Source organism: Podarcis cretensis, assembly GCF_951804945.1.
Source record: "Podarcis cretensis genome assembly, chromosome: 6".
NCBI lineage: Eukaryota > Metazoa > Chordata > Lepidosauria > Squamata > Lacertidae > Podarcis > Podarcis cretensis.
Window position 1 is genome coordinate 50,322,159 of NC_137175.1, and position 18,312 is coordinate 50,340,470.

An 18,312-nucleotide genomic window follows, 5' to 3' on the forward strand; every position below is an offset into this window, starting at 1 on the left:
CTGGGTGGTTTGCAGTAGATTGGCAAGAGGTTCTGACCTTCAAGTGTTTAACTACAGCCAGAACAAAACTATTCATTCCACCTAAATTTAACTGCTGAATCAGGTGGGGGGGGGGTGGAGTGGGGTTGTGTGAAAGCCAGAGAGCTCAGTTCTTTTCTGGTTCTGGAAAAGAATCCCTAGGTTCAGAATGTGCTCAGAGGCACCCTGTTCTTTTAATGCTAACTCTCTGCCTTTTGCACCTGACTCTAGATGTCAGATCTTGGGGTTCTATTGGAAGAACAAAGTAGGTCTCACAAGCCTGAAGACTGCCCACCCTTTCCCTATATCCAACTCTCAGGCTTGAAAACAACAGAGACTGGTGAATTGGCCCAAGGCACTCTGCACAGAAGATTGATACTGCCTCCAAACTGTCATTATTGTGGGGGAGGGATTCAAGTGCACATTGCTACTTTAAGTTTGCACAGTTGAAGTGCATTAAAGGGGTTTCATAGTGCAACAAATCTTCTTTAAAAACGAATCGTTATTACTATTATTTTGCAGTTTGGGAAATGCATTGAAAAGCATGGGATGAATGACTAACAGGAAGACGTGGGAACACCTTGCAAGCAAATCAGGGTGGATGCTCATTGTCCTATAACTGCCCCACAAACAAATCAGAACAAACTCTCAAGAAAGACCAGAAAGAATCGAACGTCCCCATGATTTTTGTACAAGCAAATGACTGGCTGTTCAATAAACAGCTCGTCCAGAGGGGCCCAGAGGAAGCAGCCTTATAACCGAGTCAGACTATTGATCCATCTAGTACAGCCTTGTCTACACGGCTTGGTTAACCGATCTCTAGGATTTCGGACTGAAGACTTTTCCAACTCCCCACCCAGATGGACCAGGATTGAAACTGGGACCTCTAGGCATGCAACCTACTTAGACTTTGCTTTCACGTGCCATCCTGGGAGCTGTGGGTGGAAAGCTGGGATGCCCCATTCTCCGAACCTCCAGCTGGGGGGCGGCAGAGCAGGATGTTCGCCACGTTGAAGGTGCTTCCTCTGAGACGCCGAAAGGTGCCGAAAGCTGTGGATGATGGTTTTTTTTTTGGGGGGGGGGGAGACCCTCCTCCAACCTCTTTCTCACGACCGCAACTTCCTCCTCTGAATCTGAAAGCCGGAAAATTTACACTGGTGGGGTTTTGGGGATGGCCTCGCTCGCCCCCTCTCTCATGCCAGCTCCTTTGCACTCGGACCCCAAAGAGGACTCTCCGCATCAGCTCGCCCCTCCCTTCCGAGGGCAGCTTGTTCCCCGTCTCGAGTTGTCCCCCTCCGGAGGAGGAGGAAGCCGCGCCGAAGAGCTCAGGCAGCCCCGCCCCGTCCACACCCCCTCCGGCGCCGGAGCTGCCAAAGCGCTCCGGCACCGACGGGGTTAATCTCTCCCCGCGCAGCTCCTGGGAGGCGAGGGAGACGAGCCCAGCTGAGCCGGGCTGGGAATTGAAGCGCCCAGTATCCGGGCAACAGGCGGCAGGAAGCCACTGGCTGCGGAGCCGCCGGAGCCGTCCTGCTGGCGCTGCCCTCCGCAGAGCGCCCCCTCTGGACAAAGGGGCGAAATGCTCTCGCCTCCGTCGGCTGCCTCGAGCCGAAGGCCAGGAGGAGGCTGTGCGCTCCGGCTCTTCCGCGGAGCCTCGACGCCGCGGTGCATCGCGCAACACAGCGCCTGGCGCGGGGAGCGCAACTCGGGCGGCAGCTGTCCATGGCCCCTCTCCGCCCGCCCCCAACTTCTGGGCGGCCCCCCAGTTGCCCCTGGTGACCAGCCCCCCCTCTCCCTGCAGGCTGCCCCTCCCAGCCCTGTCGGAGGGGAGGGGTGGCAAGAAAGAGGCCAAGTCGCCCAGGCGGTGCGCGGTGCTTCCTCCCTCCCTCCCTCCCTCCCTCCCTCTCGCCCTCCCACCATCCGACCATGAGGCAGCTCGGAGCGGGCTCGGCTTCCTCCAGTTCTTTCGCAGGCGCACCTGAAGGCCGGCAAGACCCTTCGCTGTCTCTCCCGGCAGGAGCTGTGAGGAAAGCGCAGTCCCACCTGGACCCGACGACGGCCACCGACGGAAAGCGCGTCTTGCCGGGAGCTTGAAGCGGCTTCTCCTCATCCGCCTTGCTTGGACCTCGCCGACGCCGCGCCCCCCTCTCTCCTTCCCTGGGGGTTGCTGGAGGGGAACCAGCTCAGCCAAGCAGAAGCAGCGGCGGATGGTGCGCCTGGTTCGCTCGGCTTTCCTCGCCCGGAGGCTCACGTCTAGGAAATAAGCGGTGGCGGCGGCTCCTTCCTCGAGCGCGGGAGACGTCCATGGTTTGCTTGTTTGTTTCTCGATCGCGCGTCTGACCTGCCTGGGAGCCAAGGCGAAGCTCCGCAATCCAAGACGGCAGGAACGGCGAGACCCCGGGAGTGAGTTGTTGGCGGATCTGTGTCAAAGAGAGAGAGAGAGAGAGAGAGAGAACCAGCGTGGGAATCCAACACTGGAGCTCTTTCAAAGTTTAAAGTCAAGTCAAGCCCTCTCTCCTCTCCACGTTGGGAAGACTCAGCAACCTGCTGAGGACCAGAAGAGAGAAAAGAGGAGAGGAGATGATTTCCTCCTCCTCCTGTTCCTGCTGCTGCAATATCCGTCTGATTTGTTCCTAACACGGTGTTTTTCTTTACCAGACTCCTGTGCCCTCGATAAACACGCGCGCACCAGTTCCGTTGCCATCTGCTTCCAGTTCTGCCTCAAGGCGGGGGGGGGGGGCGAATCCTGTAGCTCTCCGGCTCGCCAGCCAGGCCCCTTTCCTTCCGTGTCTGGTCTTCGGCTCCCCCTCCGTCGAGGCACTTGTTGCTGCTCGGTGGCTGAGGAGCAGAACACTTCCCGCTGGCCTCCTCCACGGCCACGCACGCACACACAGAGAGACACGCGCGCACACAGAGACGCTCTCCCTCTCGAGAAGGACTGTGCCTGCTCCGAGCTGAATGCCAGTCCCGGCCCGCCTCTGAGACCCACCGCTCCTGCCTGGGAGAGAGCGAGAGCGCGCGCCCTCGCCCAGCCGCCCAGCGCAGCTCCTTGCCGGACGGGAAGGGTCATCCGAGGGCACCTGCGGGCCACCTAACCTGATCTATGATCAGCTCGGTGTGTGTCTCCTCTTATCGCGGGCGCAAATCCGGGAACAAGCCACCGTCCAAAACATGCCTGAAGGAAGAGATGGCCAAAGGCGAAGAGTCGGACAAGATCACGATCAACGTGGGGGGCACCCGGCATGAGACGTACAAGAGCACCCTGCGCACCCTGCCAGGCACCCGCCTGGCCTGGCTGGCCGACCCGGACGCCCAGAGCAACTTCGACTTCGACGGGCAGAGCAAGGAGTTCTTCTTCGACCGCCACCCAGGCATCTTCTCCTACGTGCTGAACTATTACCGGACGGGCAAGCTGCACTGCCCCGCCGACATCTGCGGCCCCCTCTTCGAAGAGGAGCTCACCTACTGGGGCATCGACGAGACCGACGTGGAGCCCTGCTGCTGGATGACCTACCGGCAGCACCGCGATGCCGAGGAAGCCTTGGATATCTTCGAGAGCCCGGAGCCCGGGGCTGGCGGGGCTGGCGAGGAGAACGAGGAGGAAGGAGCCCCGGAAATGTCTCTGCAGCGCCTGGGCATGGACGACAGGCCACCGGGGGCCACGGGAGCAGGAGGCTGTTGCCGCAGCTGGCAGCCCCGGATGTGGGCACTCTTTGAGGATCCCTATTCATCCCGGGCAGCCAGGGTGAGTTGATGGGCAATTGGTGGGGGCACCTATGGGAGCGGGGGGGGGCTCCCCACACACTGGCCAGATCCTTATGGGCCCCCAATCACTCAGTTACCCTTCCTGCGCTACCCCATTGTTACGTCTTCTGTTTCTCTCCAGAGACAACAGTTGCTTCACATTTCATTTTTAAAATTTGTTTCAAAATGTTGTTACTAAATTATTTTCATGAGTTACATTCAGTTTGAGACATTTTTGTTATGGGCAGTATGGGATTTCATCCACTCTTGAAGGCTTTTGAGTCGAGTTTCTTTCTTTTCTTTGTGATGACCCTCCTGTTCATTCGCTGCTATTTTCTCTTCCTCTTTCCCTTCATGTGACCTTCTCTCCTTGCTCTCCCTTGCTGGCACAAACATGAGAGGGAAGCGTCTCGGTTCTTATTTTCTCTCTCTGTGAGAGTTTCTTTTCTTTTTATGCACACACATAGAGGAGTAAAACAGCACCCCTGAATTTGTATGGATGTGGCTTACCCCCACCCCAGACAATGATCATCCCAAAACAACTCTCAGTAGGCATACACAAGGCCTTCAGATTCCCAAGGCAGCCTTGGAGCAGTCTGCCCCAGCATTATGCATGCTGTCCCCTCTTCCACTCATGGAATTCAAGATCTAAAATATTTTTAGGAAAGCCCAGTAATAATTGCCTCTATCACTGGGGATCACATAACAAAAACTACCATAGAGAGATCAAAATTTTCATAAGTTGTGGGTCCATGACTTTTGAAAATCAGGGGTCTGTAGTACTTAGCTGATTAGGAACCACTGACCTACATATTTCCCTCCTATGCTTCTTCCAGGTTCACCACTGGCTTACATGTGTCCTTTCACACCTCTCTCTTGTGTCTATGCTTACATGCGTGTGCACAGAAATTCATTTCTTAAGCAGCCAAAGAAAGAAGAAGCTGTGGGTGGGAGTTTGCCCTTGACGACCCAAAGAGGGTACATTGCCCCCAACTTTTCTTTCTATTTATTGTCCTCTTTGATCCACTATTCAAAAACAAGCCTTCCTTTTCTTTAAGGAAGCTGTGATGCAATCCCCCGGTTTCACCCATGATGGCAGTAAATTTAATTTTCATCTTTTAGAATTCTAACTTGCAAGCAGATTAGTGATACCTGCCATTCCTACCTGTTTGCAAGTTCCGGAACAAGAAATACAGCCTGACGGGAAGCCACCTGCTACTTGCCTGCTTTTTCGCTTTGAGAGATACTTTTTCATGCCTGCTGATGGAGACACACCCACTTCATTCCCATCCAAACCCACACAAATTATAGAGGCAATCTCCACATGCTTTTGCTTTTTAATGTACGCATAAATCAAATGCATTATTCACATCCAGCCATACGCTCTTGCTTTTATACTCAAGAAGTAGTGGTTCATATCTCTGGTTCCTTAGTCACACCTATCACGTAAATGCTGGCACATATACTCTTAGCTTTCTCTGTCTCACATGCAGAAGCATTACTGGCATTTAGAGGTGTAAAAAATGCAAGGGAACACTCTGAGCTCAGCCTAGATCCTGGCAGAGTTCACATTAAAATGTGTGCGTTGGTGGGGGGTTGGACTCTCTATAACCATCATAAGCAGCAAATACTCTTTTGGCACCTTAAAGACTAACAGGTTTTGGTGGGCATAAACATTCATGGACTGGGGTCCACTTCATCAGCTGCATGAAACATTATCCTCCATTGCAGGTATGGTATAGGTGTATGCACATACATCCAACATGTTTTCTTCCAGCCAAACAGCCAAATCCCAAAACCAGGCATTCCAAAGATGGCATTACTGGTCCCTTCTGTAGTCTCAAAGGTCTTAGATTTCCAAAGCTGCTCTCAATTTATGAGAGGGTCCAAAATAGACTTGCTGAAAACAGCCTCCAGGGATTTTCCCACACTGCCTTCGCCTGTCTCTCGTCTTCTCCTGGAAAATGCTTTCCCCAGCCGTTGACCTCGGTGATGCCTGATGATATGATTATCAGAGCTAGAAATGAAAAAACCTGCCCCAATGTAGTGATAAGTACATCTGTCCCTACCTTCTCCCTGCAACTATTTAAGAATATGATCAGCCCAAGTCATTGCACGAAAAAATCTCAGTACCTGTTTTGTTTTTGCGAAGGTTTCAGTTTCTTGGAGAAAGCAAAGCTTAAGGGGCTCTCACTGTCAATGGCAGATGGAGAACTGTCCTCTCCCAGGGACCAAGGCACAGGGCCATAGAAGAATGGCTTCGAAAAGCATCTAAATTAAAAGGGAGAGGATATGTATTAAGATTTGGCGGGCATTAGCTAGATGGCATGACCTGGCTGACTCTGCTGTACTCTGGGGAAGCTGAGAGCAGTTGACCCAGGAAACTTCATTTACCTCCATCTCCAAACTTCCTTACAACTGTGATAAGGATCCTCATATGGTATAAACAGGTGCTGTTCAACTCATTTCAAGCTCTCGATACTTCCAGCAAGATTATCTCAATTTGTACCAGCTAAGTATCCAGTACTGCTAATGTTACATACTAGTGTTGAGAAGGGTGTTTTAAATGGTTCATGAAATATGAATATGAAATATGAATATGAATTAGAAATATGAATTAGAAAGTGCCCTTGCGCTTCATTTAGGTGGTGTAGAAATAACCCCCCCTCCCCTTAATGGAATCCTGCTCTGAAAGAAACAAGTGTTGATGCATTATTTGTCACAGAAACAAGATCTCTGATCTTTGTTGTCCACTAAGGCTTGACTTTCCAAAGACTGCCATAGATTCCATCTTTTTCATCACTGGAATAAATTCTAGGTGGCCTTAACTGGTCTTATGAACCCTTGTTCTTCATTGGGTACATGACATTTTGATTTGATTTCTCAGGCCAGAAAATGTTTCTAATAATAACAATTTTGTATTTTTCTTGACTAAGACAACATAGGGGGAAAGGTACAAAAGTGATGTTACTCAGTCTCACTCCTTCAGTGTTCCTGCTCAAAAGATGTTGCCCTTTGCATGTAGTTGTGTGAAAACGTGGGGAGCAAAGGACAGTCCTTTGTGGCCAAGTTGTTCATTGTAATCAATATTATTCATGCTTCCCTGGCAAGCAAGAATGTCTGGGTTTTTCAAGCAGGTGGGATCAGCCCAGACAGGCCCCATTCCTGGCTGGACCCCATTACTCTTAGCCTGCCCCCAATCTCTCCCTCCTGCCACAAACCAACATCATAAGACATCTTGGTTTATAAGGTTGTGCTGTGAAGAGGAGGAGCCTGTGGCATCATTATCAAAAGTGACAGTTTTATTGGTGCTTTGGCTGGAGCTAGGAGTCCCTGCTGTGGCACTGACTTCTGAAGGTTGGGTTTTCAGAGCTGTTTTTTCCACACACCTATGGAAGATATTTATCAGAACACAAAATGGGCAATGAGGCACAGGGCAACGACAGAGTTCATACTTCTTCTGGAATTACACTAACTCTAGTTAGGAAGTCCCTCAGCACAACAGAAATTGATTCTTCCATACAAAATGCAGAGAAAGCGGCTTTGGCTGCAGGAAGCAGCTGACTTTGGAGTAACAGTAGGAATTGGCGCTTTGTGCCGAGAAGGAGCCCTGTCCCCCTGCCGCGATGAACAAAGGCATAGCATGCTAGAGACTCACACAAACAGCTGTAATCATGGACATGAAACATTGCAGCAGTCTGCTCAGCAGGAGAGAGCAGAGTTTAAAAGCCCCAAATGAAAGCAGATCTCCCACCTTAATTTCTGCTGCTCACAGCCAGACATAATTTTGCATCCTGACTCACTTGCGGACTGTGAAGAACAGTAAAGGGAGAGCTGTGTAGTGGGCATAGCTCACCAGGAATTCATGCAGAGGTTCTTTGCTCACACTTTGCCTGCCACTAGAAGGCAAATGTTTCAGCAGTAGCAGAGATACTAGGATCTGACAGTGTTGGCCAGTGTGATATTGTGGTAATTGTGTCAGGCTAGGCACAGACAAGGGGAGATCTAGGGTCAGCTCCCTGCTCAGCCATGAAGTTCACTAGGTGGTCTCGATCTAGTCATGCTCTGTCAGCCTAAACTGTATTGCAGACTTGTTGTGAGGAGAAACATTGGGGTGTGTGGGTGTATGTCCCTTAGGTTCCTTGGAGTAACAGAAGGGTGGGAATGAGATAATAAATTAAGCTGTTAGACTGCTTTTGTTGCATTGCATATTGCATAGAAACAGGAGGAGGAGGAACAATACCCGAAAAGGCCTGCCTCCACCAAAATGACACTTTTCCACACCTGGAATATACCCCAGGCCAAAGGGAGACAATTGCAACAATGTGGTGGTGGGGTTTTTTCTTCCTCTTCCTCTTCCTCTTCTTCTTTTCTCTGCACAGAGAAATGTAACAGAAAAGGTAACAACATGCTTAGTAAGAGTGGCAATCATGTTAGCTACTGTTGCTGTTCAAGTAGATGGGGGCAGCCCTAGAAACTACACTGAGGACTCAGCTATACAGCGGTAAATAAAATGTTTTAAGTGCTTTGTAAAGTGCAATATACAAATGTGACACTAGATTGCGATGGTGAGCTATGGCAAATTCAGTATATTTTTCAATTTTTTTTAAAAAAAGCACTTTCACAGCATTTTTTAATATGTGTGTAGATTCTACCTGAGTGCATAAAACCACCAAAAGAGGAAATGAGCATGCCAGCAATGCATATACAAGCCACAGGAAGAGGCTTCAATGACTCTATGTGTAATCAAGAAAGTGCATGATCTAGAAAACAGGAACAAGCACACTGCATATGTGAAATTAAGGTGTTTCCCCACTCCTGTAATGTGCATCACTTTACACTTGCTTACATTGAATTGTATTTCCAATTTTACTACTCATTCACCCACTTTGGAGAGATCCTACTGGAGCTCTTCACAATCTCTGTTTGCTTTGTTTTAACCATCCTAAACAATTTGGTATTGTCAGCAGGTTCCTCACTGCTCCTGAACTCTAGGTCATTTATGGACAAGTTTAAAAGCACAGGTTCCAGTGGTGATACTTGGGAGCCTCTGCTTTCTACGTCCCTCCATTAAGAGAAGGGTCTGTTTATCCATACTCTCTGCTTCATGTATCTTAACCAGTTACTGATCCTCTCTTATTCCACGACTGCTAAGCTCAGGATTCTGTGGTGAGATGAGGTACTTTGTCAAAAGTTTTCTGAGAGTCTGTCTCTATGCCTGTTGACATTATTGAAGAACTCTGATAGGTTATTAAGGCAGGACTTTCTCTTGTGGAAGCCATGCTGGTTCGGCTTCAGCAAGGGTCTTTCTTCTGTATGGTTGGTAATTTTGTATAACAATGTTTTCTATCAGTTTCCCCAGATGTTGAGCGAACCAATCTAAATACCTTATGAAAAATGGATGTTACATTGGTCACTTTCCAGTTTGCAGGTGTGGAGACTGATCTTAGGGGCAAGTTATGTGTTTTTGTTATAAAGTCAGCAGTTTCACATTTGAGTTCTTTAAGAACTCTCAAGTGATGGCTACCTGGATGCAGTGATTTGTCAGCTTTTATTTTGTCAAAAAGACATTGAACGTCATCTCTTGACATCACTATTTGCCTCAGTTTCTCAGACTCCCTTGCTGTGAAAATTAGGCACAGGCATGTGCCTTAAAAGTGAAGACAAATACAAAGAATTAATTCATAAAGTTCACTTAGGATAGTGGTTGATCCACCATTCAGAACAGATGGGAATCAACTTTACTCCAAGTATCTAAGTGGAGATGGCTAATTTAATGGGGTTGTGCTTAGAGACTGGGACAAATGTTCCACAACCCCATGAAGTATTATGAAATCAATATTTGCCTTCATATCACAGGGCTGATGAGTCTCCTCTTGAGCTAAAATCAATGATCCAATGCAATGACTAGATGTTAACTGAGGTCAAGCAGTAAAAATGAAAAGCTCTGCAAGGCTCATCACCAAGTTGGTAAAATTGTTAGGTGCACTGATTTGTTAAATAAAGCATCAAATTATTCTGAGAGAAATGGTGTACACTTGTGTGTGCACATGTGTGCTTGTGCTTATTTCACATTTGTTCCAGTTATTCATTTTCTGAAACATCTTACATACTATGGAGCTTCAGCCAAGAGTATGAATTCTTCATTAGTATGTAGAATGGAAAGGCCATCAGCTTTGGAGGCAGGGCGTCAAAGCAGGGTGAACTATTGTTATTTTTTAATTGCTTTAAAATTTAAATATGCTTTTATTTTTATTCTAAGTTTCCGTTACCTTGTGAATAGCAGGAACCTATGCACTTATATTCAGTAGCAAGTCCCACTGAAACCTCTCAAGTAACTCTGTAATTCTATACACACTTAGCTGAGAGGATGAGGAATATTTGTGGACAGATATACATAGGACTGCTCTATTACATTTCAGTGGAAATTACTCTCAGGTACATATGGCTGCAGCCTTAATGTACACACACACACCACTAGCCTGCTTTAAAATGAAATCTGAGTTTAATGCAAATAAATACGTTAAATATTTACACTAATAATCTCAGAAAATTCTATTGATAACTTTCTGTGAAACACATTGAATTAAAGGTTGAATAAGCAGGACAGGAGCGCAACAGAACTTTCTGATTTGGGATTCTCAGCAACTGGCATTCAGAGGCATATTGTCTCGACACTGAAGCTAGTACTCAGCCAACATGACTAATTGCCATTGATAGCCTTTTCATGGATTTGTCTAATCCACTTTTAAAGCCAACTGAGTAGATGGCCAGCTCATCTGGCATTTATTCCTATACCATGGAGGAAAACTGATTTGCCCAATAACTGCCAGCCCTTGCTTCTGGAAAGTTATCAATTTCAAAGGCAGTTTGCCAAGTGACGGGGAGAGTTGTGTTGTTTGGGGGAAAGAAACTTAAAACTCCTCTGTGCTCTCTGAACTAGTTTTACTCAGGATCCTAGCCTTAGCCTTCAAGCAAATCATCTGGCTTAGTCTGCTCTCATGTGGACAGGAAAAGCCAAACTAAAATCTGTGAGTTTCACAACAGATCCCCTTGTATCTAAATGGTAGGTACTGTATATATTCTGTAGTACATGTAGCCTCACAGTTTAGGGTTTTGGATTATACTCCTAGGTAGCATGAATCATTTATTTAATTGCAAACTAGTGCTTTAATTAATATCACATCAAAATGATATATGAACGATCAAACTTACTACTTCTTCATCAAAGCTACCAGACCTTTGCTCCAAGTCATCGTCAACCAAAGCACAGGAATAGCCTTCATATGTTCATGTGGGTTTTAATCCATGCATTGGTTGGCAAACTAATGTGCAGGGGGGAAACAAACAAGAATGAGGTTGGAACACAAACAAACACAAGTAGTCCCAACTGGGTAATTGAGGTCTTCCTGTTTATTGTTAGCTGGCCTTTGGGATACAGGAGAAACCTAAACTGCTGAAGAGTTTCATTGCCATCAGAGGCATGGAAATTTCATGCTGCCCAACAATTCGGTCCAAAAAGGACATCATAAAGCAATGAGGAAGTTGAGTATGGCATGTTCAGTCCTCACCTAATCTTGGCACATACTTATTAGTATTATTCCTTTAAGGTTAGCATAGTGTTGAAGAAAGGAGACAGATTGCCTGCAAGCTCATAATTTTGAGGTATGAACACTCACTGTTTCCACAATCTCCTCCCTCCAACTTCTTTGACTGATCAATCTCACTGAGTTGGGGGTGTGGCTGGAACTGAAAACTAAGATTCATTCATGAAGGAAAGGATCCATTCAAGAAAGACTCCTCCTCTCCTCAGAGAGCACAGCCACATCAAGTGAGTAGAGAAAAACTCCAAGCTTGTCATTTGATCATGTGTATACCTCTTCCTAGGTTCAAATCAAGCATACATCTTCATTCTGTATCTTCTTTGTAGCAATTAATAAGTGCACCGGAGAAAGAGAGAGATGTTGTTTTCTACATATATTGTTTTTCTTCTCCCATGGCCTGTTCATTTTAATCACTGAGCTTATTTTCTTGTCCTCCTGCAGATAATTGCTTTTGCCTCGCTTTTTTTCATTCTGGCGTCCATAACAACCTTTTGCCTGGAGACGCACGAAGCCTTCATCATAGATGTTAACGTGACTGAAACGCTGGTGACGGGCAACACAACCGAGACCTTTGTGATGCGAAAGCTGGAGACGGAACCCATCCTCACCTATGTTGAGGGAGTTTGTGTCCTGTGGTTCACTCTGGAGTTCCTAGTGCGCATTGTTTGCTGCCCAGATAAATTGGTCTTCATCAAGAACCTTCTTAACATCATAGACTTTGTAGCCATCTTGCCCTTCTATCTGGAGGTGGGACTCAGTGGCCTATCATCCAAAGCTGCACGGGATGTGCTGGGCTTCCTGAGGGTAGTACGTTTTGTTCGGATCCTGCGGATCTTCAAGTTGACACGCCATTTTGTGGGGCTTCGGGTACTGGGCCATACACTTCGGGCCAGTACCAATGAGTTCCTCCTCCTTATCATCTTTCTGGCTCTGGGGGTTTTGATCTTTGCCACCATGATTTACTACGCTGAAAGGATTGGAGCCAAGCCATCTGATCCGAGTGGAAGTGAGCACACCCACTTTAAGAATATTCCCATTGGATTCTGGTGGGCAGTGGTGACCATGACCACATTGGGCTATGGCGACATGTACCCCAAAACCTGGTCGGGCATGCTGGTGGGGGCTCTTTGTGCACTGGCAGGGGTGCTTACCATTGCCATGCCTGTCCCAGTTATTGTCAACAATTTTGGAATGTATTATTCATTGGCGATGGCCAAGCAGAAGCTGCCAAAGAAGAAAAAGAAGCATATACCTCGCCCAGCGCCGCTTGACTCACCAACGTACTGCAAGTCAGAAGGCAACTCGCCCCGCAACAGCATTCAGAGTTACAACAGCCCTCCGGCAGCTGCAACGGCAGGGGTGATAGAGAGAAAAAGATCAGGTGAGGTGCAAGAGCTTGGGCTGAGCTAAAGCCAGAGAGAAAAAAATTGGTGGTAGGAGACTAGAAGCAGCTAAATACCTTGCAGAAACTACCAGTAAATAGGTAGATTCTCCATCATGTATGTTCCTCCATTAGGTCACTCATATCATGATGCTGAATTCATAGTTAAAACAGAAGTTGGCTTTGAACAATTCTCTCCTTCTATTAAATGTTCCCTTTTGTGTTTATGGATCAGGGTAATTGGATATGTTTAGCCAAAGCTTCTGACTTGGTCAGCATGTCAGCATGGTCTCATTGTACCAGCTAGATCTTGAGCCAAATTCTCTACTTTGATGTAAATGAGAAGTAGCTTTATTCAATGAATGACTTTGTTCTCAATATCTAATGGCTCCATGTAGCATCAAAATTAGCAAGTGTTTGCTGGGGGGGGCAGAGATGCATTATGATCAATGATCAAAGACATTATGATACATTTTCACCAATGGCCTGCTTGCACTATTTATTTAATACATTTATTTTATTAATTAGTTAAATTTCTATACTGCCCTTCATCTAAGGATCAGGGGGTGGTTTACAATATAAAAAAACAAAAATATGTAACATAGTAACAAACAAAAACAATAACCCTGCCCCCATAGTTTAAATGGCCATAGATTATTTAATTAGCTGAAGGCCTGAGAAAAGATATGCATCAAAGTCGCCAGGTGAGCCTCCCTTGGGAGAGCACTCCACAAACAGGGAGTCACCACAGAAAAGGCCCATTTTCAACTGGAGAGGACACACAAAGAAGGGCTAATCTTCCAAGTGCCAAATCACAAACAGAAATCCCTGAGCTGCTGAAGAGAGTGAATCCTCAGCATAACTACTCTCATATCTCAGTGTCCAAAGCCACTCAGTATCATGTGAAACACAAGGGAAAAGTACGTTCCATGGATCACTGCAAGGGGCAGTGCTGGCATGCCTCTCTCAGGGGAGTTGTGCAAGCTTCTCCTTTGGACATTACTCCAAGGATGTTCTCCTTTTAGAACCTGTGGGGACCCTGATCTGGATCATGCCCTGATGGCAGGGGCAGGGGCAGAGGGGAGAGCTAAGCTGTTCCCTTTATGCTGTTTTCCCGCGGAAAATCACCCCCTCCCAGCTGCTATTTGTCCCCCAAAGCTGCTATTTGCTGCTGTTAATAGTGCAGAAAGATTCCACAGAGAAACTGGGAGGTGGGGGTGGGAGGCATAACAATCCCCTGTTCATGGTACTTCCCATGACTGCTTTGAACCATGGGATTCAAATAGGTTAAGCAGTTTGTGCAGTTTGACCATGTAAAAGCAAAAGAAGATGCCACTTGACCTTTTCTGCAGCAGCAAGTATTGATAAAGGGTGCTCTTCAGCACCCCAGAGTCAGCCAAGTAGCCCTTGATATATGTCATGCGTGTGGAAAGCTTGTGAACATGACAGGCAGGTGATTTGTTTCTGATTGTTGCAGTGCTTTCCCCTTTCAGCAGCTGGCACTTGTTGTTAAGCGAGGCATAGTTGCTGCCCAGGGCTGTGGCTCTCTAAGGGATTCCTCTTGCAGGCTCCTGTCTAGCAGTCGGGAGTGCTCTGGGACCTCTGTGACGATCCTAAGTGTACAGCACCACTTAAAGGGGATGAGAGAGAGAGAGAGAGAGAGAGAGAGAGAGAGAGAGAGAGAGCTAGCTTTATTGTCCTTTGCCACAACAGAGGCAAGAATTTGCATGCAAGAGCCTTCCAGTAAATGAGTCCTAAAGAAACTGCCCATGCACATGTCCACAGGCATGAATGGAACTCAGAAGAGCATTGATAACAGTAGAACTGGAGCATCTAACACCCGCTGAGGATCTGCCTTGAATGGATTCTCTCTAGATTTAGTAATAACAAAGGGCTTTCAGACACAGGTCTCAGGAGGATGTCCTTGGCTCACCCGCCACATCACTGCTAGCAGGAAGCCAGCCTTTCAATTTTCTTCTTAAGATTTCCCACCTTGTTAGTGGCCAGATAATGCTTTTAGGCTGGCCTGTCAAAGAGGCTCAATGGCAGGCTGATTGTAGCCATTCTCAAGTGCCAGTCTTGCCACCCAGATGAAGGAAGCTGTCCAGATATACAAGCTCTGTTACTGGCAGAAAGCTGGACCAGGTATGACACAACTAGCATAACTGGCACTAACTGGCCTTCTTGAGGAATCTAAGAACGTCAGAGCATGGCTGTTGAGCAGCTCACTTGGTTTCTTCAGACTGTGGCATTGGTATGAGGTAATGAGTAGCACACCTGTCTATGAACTGGAACAGGACTGTAGGGACGGAATGTAATCAGAGGCATCTCATACGAGGCTTATCAAGTACCTGATACAGTAAGCTGCTTGCAGGAGACTCCAGTTTCTGTAGAAACCATAGAGCCATTGCCATAGCAGTAACATTTGCTATATTGGCAGGCAGTTTCTGCAAGCGCTCTCTCTTTCTGCAGAGTTATGGGGAGGAGTTTAATGTAGCACTAAGCAGCTTGCTCCACCAGTGCAAGCATTTATATTTGCCTAATGGAACCATCTGCCCTCTCCTCTCCTTGTGCCCTATTCTGTGGGTTCTAAACCCACAAACCAATTGGGGATGTGGGGCATGTGAGGGCAGAGAAGGGTGATGGGGAAGATGCCCCATTGTGCTAGTGGAAGCCATTGCATTATAGAGTCAAATCTTCCATATGCATTACATTTTCTATAGCATACAGTATTTGATAACAGTATTGGGGAGTATTTGGTATGATATGTTTTGCATTGGCGAAAGAGCTGAATGCAGACCACCACTACCCCCAAATCTGAAAGACAAGAATTTGATCCTAGATTGTATTGGAAGCATCCCAGGATCATGGCCAGACCATCCGATGGTATAAACTTGAAGGGAGATGGCGGGAGAAGAACAACTGCCTTGTTTCCCACAGCACTGAGGGACTTAAAGTACATGACTGAGTTGCAACTTGGTAGGTCTAACCTGTGCTGCCCATGTAGTCTCCACACTACGGCTGCTGCTTTAGCATCAAGAGAGCATTACCCTTCCCTACTCCCCTCCATACTGTGCAGCTGCCAGGTATGCCTCATCTTCTCCAAGGACCTTTGCCCTTGCGCTAATGTCCACTTTGCATCTTCTCAGAGGCATCCTGTCAGCCACTGTGAGAACAGGATGCTGAACTAGATGGACCACTGGCCTGATCTAGCAGTCTCACCTTATGTTCTTATGTCTACCTGCTTGCACAACAAAAACCTGCTTTTGTAATGGGACTTGTGGCTTCTCTTCTTCCCCTCCAACCCCTTGCACATATCCCCAAATCTGCACCAGAGCAGATTTTGTGGGAACCTGGGAGAGAAGTGCAGGGGAGAAAAGGAAGGAGAAGCCTTGGGTGCGCCATGGATGCGCTGGTTATGCTATGTTGGCTCTTTCAGTAGCATATGCCTAACATTTTCCAGCAAAGTGAAGATTTACTTCAGATTCACTGCCTCTTTTTTTCTCTACAGAACTCCTCAGTTTGCAAGGTGAAAGAAGAGCTTAGGGACAATAACCTCCCCACCCCAATTTATTTCATTTATATCCCATATTTTTCTCCAAGGAGCTTGAGGTGGTGTACATAGTTCTCCCTCAGTTAAATCCCACAGCAGCGCTGTGAGATAGGTTGTGAGGCAATGACTGGCCCAAGGTCACCCAGTCAGCTTTATGGCTGAATGGGGATTTGAACCCTAGTCTCCCAGGTCCTAGTCTGACACTAACCACTAAGCCCGCCCGCCCATTGCTTCACACACTGTGGGGAGCGAACTCTCACTGAGCCTGCCAGAAGGTTTTCCAGAACCTTCTGTGGTTTTCGCTTCTTTGCCAAGCAGGTACAGATCCAGTCTCCTCTCCCCCGAAACACTTACCTCTTTGCCTATTCTTTCTCCTTTCCAAGATACCAAGCAGAACGGCGATGCCAACGTGGTGCTGTCAGATGAGGAGCAGCCTCTTTCGCCGCCTCACGAGGAGAACCAGCCCATGAGGCGCTCCAGTACCAGGGACAAAAACAAGAAAGCAGCTACCTGCTTTCTTCTGAGTGCTGGAGATTTCTCTTCCACTGCTGATGGTGGCATCCGGAAAGGTATGAAGGAGACCTAGAGGCAAGCGCCGGTGGATGGAGGGGAGGTTGTGGATGAAAGAAACATGAGGCAGGAATCCCAGCTGGGCTGCTTTGCAGTCTTTGTCACAGCTGAAAAGGGAAGAAAATACTGCTTTTTAAAGCCCACAGCCCTTCATGCTCTTTTCCTGCCTGTGATAGAGTTGCCAGGTTGGGACCTGGAGGACGTTTATATAAGTCTCCCAGTGAAGCAGTAAACAAAGGTCGCATCCATCCCATGTATTTAACCACTTTAGCAGTCACAGCTTACCTCCAAAAGCACCCTGGGAACTGTAATTTGCTAAGTGTGCTGGGAATTGTAGCTTTGTGAGGGGTCTCCTCTCAGCACCCTTCATGAAATCCAGTTCCCAGGATGCCTTGGGTGGGGGGAGGCACATCTGTTAAAATATCCTAAGAGTGATTCAGAAAATGGCATGGATGTGACCAGGGCAGCCATGGCATCTCCTTCCCTCTACCTTCTTGGTCCTGTCAGCAACCCTCCTCTGTCACCTGCTGCGGCAAGCAAGACTCCAGGTATGGTTGGGAAGAGGATGGAGGGCAAGATCAGGGAGGTAATGCATGAGAGAAGCTGTAGCTGTCTTGCCCCTCACGGCAACAAGAGATTTCAAGGCATATGAACACTCGGGCTGCGGCTCCGTTTGCCCACAAGAAGCAATACTCTCCTCTTACATTCAGGTAGCGCATCAGAACTATCTTTAACCAAAGTCACACCTGGTTTGTGCTTCTGTTCCATCTCCAACTATTTAGGCTATGTAGCTCATGTCCTTGGAGCAGATTTGTCAAGGTGTTCAGGCTGGGTTTCATAACCTTCCACCTCACCTACTTTCTTTCAATTTTCATCAGACTTTGAGAGTGGCTGTATTTGATTTTACTCTTCTTCATTTCTTCATCCATCTGTCCCACCATATGTCTGCACCAGAGCCCCTCTAGAGATGGTCCTTCACAGTTTCTTTTCTCATGGTTTGTTGCCCCTTGTTCTTCCTTGATGTCGCTTTAACTACTCTTTGTGCAATGCTTGCCTCTGTGTGCTTCCTCTTCTTTGACTGTAGGCTGTTATTTTGGTTAACAGCTATTTTACATGCTGAAGAGGCCCAAATAATGCCTATGTACTCTTACATTTTCATTGAAGTGTGAAAAAATATCAGGTTGCACACAGCCTCCATCTCTGAGGGAATATAGAAACCGTTGGAGCTGTATAATGTCATGAAAAACAAACAAATAAAATGAGGTGTCTGCTTGTAGGGCAGAGTACGTGGATGCATAGGTAGAAAGAAGAGAAACAGTGAAAATGGAGGAGAAATGAGACAATAGGGTGAGGACATTGAGAGAGATACATACACACAAATATAGGCAATAGTTCTGGAAAGTGAGTAGCTGCTTAACTGTGGTATCAAATTTCACATGGGGGGG

General features: G+C 47.2%; 1 protein-coding gene across 11 annotated transcripts in view; it reads left to right on the forward strand.

Moving 5' to 3' along the window:
- Nucleotides 1-2,432: 2,432 nt before the first annotated feature.
- Nucleotides 2,433-18,312, forward strand: part of KCNC4 (potassium voltage-gated channel subfamily C member 4) — a 75,024-nt gene continuing 59,144 nt past the window's right edge. For all 11 annotated transcript variants that reach the window (XM_079980335.1, XM_079980332.1, XM_079980338.1 and 8 more), the window contains exons 1-3: nt 2,433-3,760; nt 11,805-12,744; nt 16,681-16,866. In XM_079980335.1, the coding sequence (XP_079836461.1) occupies nt 3,119-3,760; nt 11,805-12,744; nt 16,681-16,866 (1,768 nt within the window). In that variant the 5' untranslated portion in view covers nt 2,433-3,118. The remainder of the gene's footprint in view (nt 3,761-11,804; nt 12,745-16,680; nt 16,867-18,312) is intronic.